Below are 9,952 nucleotides of genomic sequence, written 5' to 3' on the forward strand. Positions count from 1 at the left end.
TACACCTCAGCACCAGCAAATCATGAAAGGTATCAACAAAGATTTCTATTGTTGAAAACTGCCTTTTTTTAAGAGTTTGGAAGATGATAGCTTAAGATATAGGATGAAAGTAACTGCATACCTTGTAGTGGAATGGTTTTCCTAGCAGCTCTTGGGGATCTTCAACAAAGAAGTCTTCATCAAGGGGTTTTCCTTTGTCACTGCATGGTGTGATGTTGACGTACAAGTTGCCCTCCTCTACTCCCTGCAGAGATCAGAAAAGAACAGGAAATAATCATGATGTGAAGTGCACATACATGTACCAGAGTTATCAACCCAGGGCTGAGGGTTTAGAAATTTGTTTTTACCTAGACCTATTGTAGAATGGAGCTCATTGCCACCGAAACTGTAGGGTCATCATGATTAGGCAAACTTTAAACAACGCTTGCAGTCATTTATGCATAGGTTAGATGTGACAGGTCATTCAGTGTGATATACAGATGCTGCACTGCCTTGTACATGGTAAACTGGTGTATAATGCCAAAGGGCACATTCTTAGAAGCCTAGTACCTTGTATTATTTTGTAATGACATTAAAGTGTCAACTACATGTTACAAAGCAAAAGTGACATTATATGATGACTTCTTAGCAGTCCATACCTTGTAGTCTGTTACAGAGAGTTTGTCATCGAAGTCCAGGGCATAAGACAGAGATTGCAAGAAGACGTTTGCAGTTCCGATGAGCACATCCTCCGGAGGCTCCCAGAAGGGGTCCTCCTCCTTCGGAATCTTCATCACATCCTCATCACCATCTAAATGCCTCTGGTAAAGTTCCTACATACATGTACAGGTGTAGAAAAACGATTAGAACATTGTTTGCACAGCATGTAGAATTTCTCTAGTCTCCAAATTAAGTAACAAATAAATTTATTTCAAAAAACGGTTACTCAAGCAACTGGATATGATTTTGGAAACGGTCAGACAATTCAAGCAGAATCCACTAGTCTCAACAAGATTTTTATTCAAATAGATGAACAACTTGTCTCACCTGAATCATGTACCTCCTGTTCATGAACTTTCCCCTCTCCCACAACCAGGTGTTGCCATTCAGCAAGTTCTTCATCTTCACCACCACTCTGAAATAGCACCGTACACAACATAAGCTTCACAGACCTTGGATGACATTCAGTTTTCTATAACCATTGACTTTCTGCATCAACTAAAAGTTCATCTGTGTGTACTATGCACTTTCTGCAATGTATGATCCACTGCTTTCAGAGTAATGTGTTCTATCTGCATAACATGACATTGCAGATGTGGTGGGTTGCTCATTCCTTGACAAAGACTGGAGTTGGCCAGTTGAAAATTTTGTTACATCCAATTTTTGTGCTGTAAATTAGAGATTAACCTTTCTTCCAAGTCTACCATACTAGTATTTCACTCTACCTGATTTTTGAGTGGCATTTTAGCAAATTTTCATGCCTCGGTTTTTATCAGGTTCTGTACTTGTCACACTTACTTTGCACCCTTCTTGCTGCCATAGCCCTCCATGGCTGCCCCACTGATCAGGATGACTTCAAAGGTGCGATGTTTGTTCAGCTCCTCACTGATGGCGTTGACCTCTGACACCATGGGCAGCAGTTCCAGGATTTGCTCCTGGGCAATGATTTGTTCTGAAATATGAAAGATTTTGACGAAACTTGTTAAATGTTACTTCTCAATCTCTTTATAGGACTGCTTAATTCGCATCTAAGCATTTTTGTGAATTTTACAGAAATGGTCTGCATGACTTTCATGAAAAACACAAAGAAGCACAATGTCAAAATGTACAAATCATGAAAAATTTACAAAGTACTATGTGAAATCTTCAAATCACATTGTACTTGTCAAATAATATGAAAAATGCATCAAAGAAAGTTGGTATGACTACTTAGGCACCACCAAGGAAAGATTTTTAAAAATGGAACTGGTAGTTGCCCATTCATTAGTTTTTTGTCACATTTTTAGAAAACATTTCAAATCTAATCAAGACCTTATTTTGATTCAACAACCTACCTTTTGACATGCCAGCACTGGCTGTGTCAAAACCCTTGTGTTTGGCAATCTCTTTCTGTGCAAAGTCCCAGTCAATCTTACTGGGGGTGTTTTCTGGAGCCTTGGGGTTCAGGGGGTTGTGGAACACATACATGTGGTTGGAACCTGGGAAAATTGAAATAAAAACCATCATAAAGAGGCAACACAATTTCAGATACTACCTGCTACATTTTCTGTTCATACATAGAAAACACTGTCACAACCAATAAGGTTCTGCCTCCTATCTTAACTCACCATAGGTCCATACCATGGGTCACAGCCATGTCTTAAATGGAGTGCTGGAAGCTTGACTCAGACATATTAGCACTAGTAGCAGATAATCAATGCAGGGATAATAGCCTGCCCTGAGGTATATTTAATATATGATGTCAAACGGCATGGTCTGTTCATAAAATCACCAAATGTAAGTGTTGAAAGTAACCGTTTCACTTTGCTTCAGAAAATTCTTTTTAAATATGGCATACCAAAGAGAACTCTGTCCAGGTGCTGCAGGGTGGTAGGTCCTGTGAGAGGAACACCGTTGATCTTCGTCTTGGCTCCTTGTTCCCCTGGCTTGATTGTGGCCTCGCTGTTCTCAAACGTGATGACTGCATGCTGCTTTGAAATACTGAGAAAAAAATGTTCAACAGTTAACTTCATGATATTGTCCTGTTTTTGTCATATTGTTAACTGATAAATAGCAGGGATAAAGTTTAACTGATTGCTAGACTTACCTCAGGCCAGTAAGTTGGATCATGGGTGGTGGGTTGGCATCCTTTCTGCCAATGGTCATCTCTCCTGGCTCGATGAAGTGGAAGATCACCCCAGACAACATGGGGTCCTCGTTCAGGTTGACAAGATGGGGGTCCTTGCTCTTCCTGTCCTGTGTGTTGGCCTGGGCTGCTCCCATGGCCTCCTGCTCTTCTCTGTTTCTCTTTAGCTGTGGAGACAAAGTCATAATGTCACAGTTGTCACATGTTCATTGGATGGCCTCTGGATTCTAGTCTATCTGGTGGATTCCTCTTTAGAGATTATTCAGGCACTGTAAGCTTCTAGTGGTGGTTTATTCTCTTGGTCATCCACTACAGACTCTCTGCCAGTGGAGGTCTCTCCCTTCAGTCCCTCTAAGTCAACATGCATGCATGTTAGTCTCTAGATCTGCTAGTCTCATTGATACTAATCACTTGTCACAACAGTGATTAAAGTATGTTCTTAGTATGTCAACTTGCTGGCACTATTTCATGTAATGTTAGAGTGCATTTAAAAATCATGAAATACATCAAGCCTGATACCTAGAAGACATTTGCTGTTGTGGTCTGTTTGTGATAGGGGTGAATCACTTGAAACATGAATGGACTACTTGCCAAGTGGTTAAATATGACCCATGAAGCAACATAATGATATTTTTTTCATAAAACAAAGGATAAAGGCATATTCCAAGTATTCTTAACAATTTCAAGATATGGCGACAAACTACAATCTATACTGTTGTCAAAGGATTCAATCGTCACAAAACTGTCACATGAGCGTACCTTGTCCTCAAAGCTCTCATCCATGTCCTTCATCTGCTCCTGATTGGCCAACAGCTGGGCTCGGATTTCCTCCTCCATCTCTTTACGCATTCTCTCAATCTCTGAAAGGTGCAGATGGAATATTCGAAAACTTGTTCTTTTGCAATATTTTCTAAATTGAAACCAATGCATGAACATTCGCAAGGTTTTCCTTGTTAGACCAATCTAACGGCAAATCAGAACATATTTATTCAGAGTCCAGAAAACAGCAGCTTACAAAACAATCAACTGTGTTTTACATATATTTGTATAAACTAGAAAAAATCTATGCAGTCTCCTTGCAAATAATAAGTCTGATTGTATCTTTACAAAATTACACATAGGATTTCAAAGTGAAGCAACAGAGGATTTCAAAGAGAAGCAAAATTTGATATTTCTGAAACTTAAGTCATACAAAGTATGTTCTACGGATGAGGTCTTGATAATACATGTTACATTATGGCAAAAGTATAAATTCTCTCAATCTACAAATCATGGAAACAATATTCAGGAGTACAGGGACAGACGATGTGGATCTTACAGGTGGTTTCATCACACAGCAGCAAAGAGAAGGTAAAACCATTGAAATAAAAGCACGCTTATGAACAAAACAAACCTTCTTTGCTGTATGCCCCGTCTGTTGTTCAAAGTGCACATGCACATGCAAAGTGGTAACATGCAATGGACAAAGTACAGTGATGCATGAACATACAACATGGATCTTAGAACAGTGCTGCCGTAAGTGTTAAAGGGATGGTAGGAGTGCACATGTCACATATAGAGAGGGAAAGATTTGATGTAATACTTATATAATGACTGAATGAATGACATGACAGAAATTCAATTTTACATCTGAGATAGCCATGTGGTAAGCATGAGCAAGGTGATACGATGATGTGATGAAATACAGAATTTCAGCTCAATGTTTGTTGCTCAGGCTTATCACAGCCATTGGTAAATTTCTGATAACCTGTATCTATCCACCTGGCTACATCTATCTGACACCTTGATGAATACTGTGTTTGAGAGATCTGCAGTGCAGCATCCCCAGGTGTGCACAGTTTTGATGTACAGGAGTGCTGGGGATGCTGCATAGGAGATTTCCATAAATACAGTTTTCCAGGATGGTAGATGTATGCAACCTGGTAGGATTATGTTAGTAGATCAATAGAGTAAGGTTCTTGAAACACAACAAAAGTAGTACTCAATTCCAACGTTTTGAACAGAGATGAGGGGGGATACAAACTGAGTCATATTTGGGATGACATTCTCACTGCTGCAGCACCAACTACATTGGCTATAAGTAGCAGTGAGAAGTAGATCCAGCCATTCTACCCTGATGATGGTGTCTGATACTGATAGACACCGAAACATTGAGTGTGAGTGAGTACTACTTTGTGTTGTGTTTTAAGAATCTTACGATATTGAGTAGTTACCAACCTGATGTAATTATTTAAGTATGTTAGTAGATGTTACATCATTACTATATCATATAAAGTAACTCTGAAACTAAACCCTCACCTGCGGCGTCCATTCCAGCCCCGCCCGCCACAGGCATCGCCCCTCCCATCTGCTTCTTCAGCTTCTCGTTCTCCTCCCGAAGCTCTCGAATCAGCTTGTCCAGCGGGTTCTCGTTCACCACGGCCTTGTTCTTGATCTTCTTGGCGCGGTCCGCGTACCGCAGCGTGCTGAGGGTCTCGTCGTAGTTGATGTCAGCCGGTGACAGCGCAGCAATCATGACAGTTTTACTGTAGGCATGAGGATATGATAAAAACATGTAATCATGACTCACTATGAGATTTACTCATATAGAAATATTTAAAGGATATACATCAAACAACAACATTATTCCTACCCTTACTGAACAAATTACGTTTCTAAGGCCAGTAAGGGGCATGAATAATTTTCTTATTAGAACCACCTTTTCATCACAAATCAGCAACATATTCCATATAGAAACTCAATAACTTGTATGCAGAAAATAGGAAAGCTTACTATTCTGTTTTCTTACATTTGACTTCTTAATTTCTTGATTTAGATTTTAAGGTACACACCTGTTTCCTCCCAGGGCATTTTGCAGGAGTTTTGTGAGGACAGAGTCTCTGTAAGGAACCATGACCTTCTTCTTACCACCACTCGACAGATCAGCAAGTGCCTGGAACACACAAGGTCATGTGGAATATCTTAACCTGACATCATCCAAGTACTGTAAATATATTTACTCTAACTTGACATTCTTGCTTCAGAAGAAGCCCAAAACATTTGAAGAGCACTCAATCAATTGCAGCATAAAATAGTTACAAATGAAGACCATGACTTATGAACAAAAGAGAAACCTATACTGTCCTTGGTGCTGAAATGCCAGTTACATGTATCTGTAAATGCATCTAATTTTGCGGGGATTTAATTTTGCGGTAGCGGGAAAAAAGGACCTTTTACGGTGGTTTTAATTTCGCGGAAGCACAATTCACTATAGTCTCTTATTGCCATGGGAAAATGTTCACAGTGGTTTTAAGTTTGCAGTGAAGCAGCCACTGCGAAAACCGCGAACATTAAGCCACCATGAAGGTTTCTGCATTTACAGTACTTGTTATGCACATCAGAATTTCCCGTTGGAAAAGAAGCCAAAATTTGTTAAGCTGATAAGTGTGTCAGGTTACAAACACTACTAACAAGGTATTCATGAAAATCAGGCATTAGTCAGTCTGGAAAAGTTATTTTGTAACTGTCCTTTCCAATTTGCTTGCCGCTTTAAAATCACCTCAATTTTCTTCCACCAATGTAAGGGATTATCATAATACTCTCAGGTTGTTATATGCAATTCTACTAATTGCCAGATAACAATCCTGGCAACCTGCAATAGACTCATCCTGACTGTTTATCACAATTAGCAGTTTACAAAATGATGGCATGGCAATTTGCGGGTTGGCCAATGAAAGAGCGGCTGCATGTTTGCTAAATTTACATTTCTATATTTTTATTTCGCATTTCCACACTTTGATGTGCCAGAAGATTATGGGATCAATTTATTCTGCAGAAAGCTGAAAAGAAAAGAATTTTGTGAGGTGTGTTTACCGAGATGACATTGCCCAGGGCTGACAGGGACTTGTTGATGTTGGCTCCTTCCTTCAAACGATCCCCAGTGGCGCCTGTGCTGTCGGCACGCTCACTACCTAAAAGTCAAAACATCAAAGAAGATTAAATGATGGGGAAGGAAGTCTTTGATATGGCATATGGCAGAGATAAAAGTTATGCAAAGTAAAATGTGGTAATAATAGTCTCTTCCATCTGCGTCATGCTTTACCCGTGTCTTTGGTGGGGCGGTTTATATTCTTTATCACAAAAATTGTAGATGCCACAAAACCCTTGGCACACAATTGACAAGCTTTGTTGTTTCCCAGAAGGTTGCTTGATATCCATGTAGGTAGGACAAACGATTTTCCTGCTGTGTGACAGGGGCATCAACCTCTGCTTTGGACTCAGGCGTCCTTCTTTAGTTTCTTGGGAGATTTTGATTCAAAACTTGCTTCAACCTTTGGGATTTCAAACCTGTGTTCATCACAATGCAGGTCAAACCTTGTACAAAGGACCATCTGTACCCAAGGACCACCTGAAAAATGTGACTACTTTTTGATGGTCCCTTACATGATTTTTCCCATTGACACAAGCATTAAGAATTCAGTCTATAGTGAACACCTGTGTAATTACATAGAACGGATTTTATCTGTCTTTTAAGTGATCTCTTGGCCAGTTTTGAAGGTCCTAAGGGGACCGTAGGATGGAAATAAAGAGTACTTCATACCTGCTAAATCTACCAAGTTGATGACACTGCTCTTCTTAGTTTCCTCTCCAGCTTCGTTCTTGGAGATCTGGTCGAAGGTGATGGTGACGACGGTATGGGCTCTACTGCTGGTGGCATTCATGTTGGTGGAGGCCACTGTTCTGTTAGCAGTACCTGGGAGAAACCAACAATATACATGTAAGTGCCAAATGAAATAAACATACCATAGTAAATTCTGTAGGAATGGAAGAATGTACAACTTAACATCACTGTGCGAGTGTAACCATGAGTTATCCTGGCTTTCAACTACAACAACAATGGACCCTAGCCAAACCATACGTCCAATACCATACGTCCAAGTATCATAATACACCACTTTGCCTCACATGCTGCCAATCTGCAATATTCCTATAACTGCTAAAACACATCAATACAAACAGACACATCAATTGATTACATTGCAAGCTTATGGCAATACATTTTCATCAATTTTATGCACCGAACTTCAGATTTTTGGGACGGATGGTGTGAAATTTTCGTCCGTCCCGACTCCCAACAAGCAAATTTCTGTCCCACAACAGAGGGAAGATTCCTTGAGACAGCCCTGATTTTGCAGAGGACACAATTTTTTAAGCACAAAGTAATCATATTCACCTTCTTGGGTTCTCTTGTCGATCTCAGCATAGCTCCCCACAGCAACCTTCTTGAGCCCAACAACATAGAAGAGTCCCAGTTTGGGGTTCTGTCGCACCTGGAGCCCACCCTTTGGATTGTCCTTACTGAGGAGGTCACGAACCTGCTCATTGTAGATCTCCAACATGGAGAAGGTAACTTCATATTTCTGGAACAAAAATAAACAGAAAAATATATTTCACATCTGCAATTCTGTTTTTCTGTGCATGGAATCTTTAACCATGGTCACAAGTAATACCATATTTTCTTGAATAAAGTAAACACTTTTTAAACTTTCCAAAATTTTGTCAAAAGTTGTTGGCAAAGTTTAGATGCAAAGTTTTGTTGCATACTTTATTTAAAGTTATTGCATTGACAAATGGTAAAAGAGCCTAAAACAAAGCAAGTTGTAGCTACACTTCTAGGCCACACCAAATTCATTTGTTTCTTCTTGGATTTTTTCAGAAAAAATTGTACTGGCAGGTAAAAAAAAAATACAAATATTTTTTTTTTCCAAAAGGTCTGGCTTAAAAGTTAAATGAATAAAAAAAAGCCTGAGGAGTTTAATGGCACATCTTATACAATGAATCCCTTCATCTACTTTATTTGTAACTCATGTTCTTGATTGTTGAGGTACAGTAAGAGCTGTACCTAAACTTCTGTACCTGATGCCACTTAAGGTACACATCCCCAATGGGCTCCAATAGGAGCAGAAATAGGTCATCCCCGCATCCATGACTCATGCTTTCCTTTCATACTGCTGCCAGGTTCTTGGAAACCACCATAATTTATAACTGTCAACTTAGCTCAATGGTACCATGGGGAGCAAGGGAGACTAAAAATAACTGACAAAAGTTATTATTAGAATGCAAATATGTAATGGTCAATCAGAAGACAACCAACTGCACTTTGATACTTGATGCCATCTAAAACTAGCATCATTATTGCAGATTCAGTTATTTCCATGGGGATTCAATTTTGCAGTAATTGGAAAAGAGAATTTAGATGCGTTTTCACTCTGTGGTTAAAAGAAAACTGCAGCACAACAACACAATCATGTTTCTGGAATAATTTTCCCGGGTGAATCTTACCGTGGCTTTGTCACCAGCCTCAATAGCCTTGAACAGTTCATCACAAGTGATAGGCACAATTCCTCTGAAAAAATCAAAAGAAAAGACATTATAGTTTATAAAGACAATTGAATACACAAGTGCTGGATGAGCAATATACTGTCTAGTAGTACATTTATAACAAAATGCACAATATGGAAATATTCATTAGTTTATAGTTCAAAAGGACTATGTATTGCCAAAAACTTATAAGAAGTATTTTTTTTTTTCTAGCACCCAGGCTTCAATTCTACGGTTCAAATTTTAAGCAAAATCCTAACCCTTTCAGCTGATAGTTTGGGACTTGTTTTCGAGTCATGCCTGCTGAAAGCAGTACTTACTTGTTGTTGCCATACCCCACCATAGAGTATGACTTTCCTGATCCAGTCTGTCCATAGGCAAACAGAGAACAGTTGAAACCTAGAAGGGCACACAAAAATTACTGTTAGACCAGATTGCTTACACATTAGGATAATTAAACCACGATTGAAATATAATGTTGACAAACAAAACGCAATCAACATTCCTTGAGCAATATTTCTGTCAACTAGAGAATTTCTAGTCATAATGAGGCATTCCTGTCGGAGAAATTACCATCAGACAGTTTACATTTGACAACTGTGATAAGTGTGTAGTAGTATCAATAACCTCACCAATCTGAATTTTATGCTTGTCAGAGAATCTGCTTTGCTTGTCAAGGGGGCATATGACATTGTATATTTCATGCAGGGGGCAGTTCTGAAAAGTTTCCATTGAGAGCACAGCTTAGATTGGGATCAATTTATGTTA

The 9,952-nt window shown here is 39.3% G+C and overlaps 1 protein-coding gene across 7 annotated transcripts in view; it reads right to left on the bottom strand.

The window, feature by feature from the left end:
• Window positions 1-9,952, bottom strand: part of LOC118418452 (kinesin-like protein KIF28P) — a 57,219-nt gene that overhangs the window by 10,405 nt on the left and 36,862 nt on the right. For 6 of the 7 annotated variants that reach the window (XM_035824366.1, XM_035824369.1, XM_035824372.1 and 3 more), the window contains exons 7-22: window positions 9,505-9,583; window positions 9,146-9,209; window positions 8,037-8,223; window positions 7,404-7,556; window positions 6,677-6,774; window positions 5,656-5,756; window positions 5,123-5,349; window positions 4,218-4,238; window positions 3,584-3,684; window positions 2,786-2,991; window positions 2,537-2,679; window positions 2,034-2,177; window positions 1,498-1,651; window positions 1,027-1,114; window positions 639-812; window positions 122-244 (exon numbers count right to left, since the gene is read on the bottom strand). In XM_035824366.1, the coding sequence (XP_035680259.1) occupies window positions 122-244; window positions 639-812; window positions 1,027-1,114; window positions 1,498-1,651; window positions 2,034-2,177; window positions 2,537-2,679; window positions 2,786-2,991; window positions 3,584-3,684; window positions 4,218-4,238; window positions 5,123-5,349; window positions 5,656-5,756; window positions 6,677-6,774; window positions 7,404-7,556; window positions 8,037-8,223; window positions 9,146-9,209; window positions 9,505-9,583 (2,063 nt within the window). The remainder of the gene's footprint in view (window positions 1-121; window positions 245-638; window positions 813-1,026; window positions 1,115-1,497; window positions 1,652-2,033; window positions 2,178-2,536; window positions 2,680-2,785; window positions 2,992-3,583; window positions 3,685-4,217; window positions 4,239-5,122; window positions 5,350-5,655; window positions 5,757-6,676; window positions 6,775-7,403; window positions 7,557-8,036; window positions 8,224-9,145; window positions 9,210-9,504; window positions 9,584-9,952) is intronic. The other variant, XM_035824367.1, reaches the window with a different exon arrangement.

This window comes from Branchiostoma floridae, chromosome 6, assembly GCF_000003815.2.
Source record: "Branchiostoma floridae strain S238N-H82 chromosome 6, Bfl_VNyyK, whole genome shotgun sequence".
NCBI lineage: Eukaryota > Metazoa > Chordata > Leptocardii > Amphioxiformes > Branchiostomatidae > Branchiostoma > Branchiostoma floridae.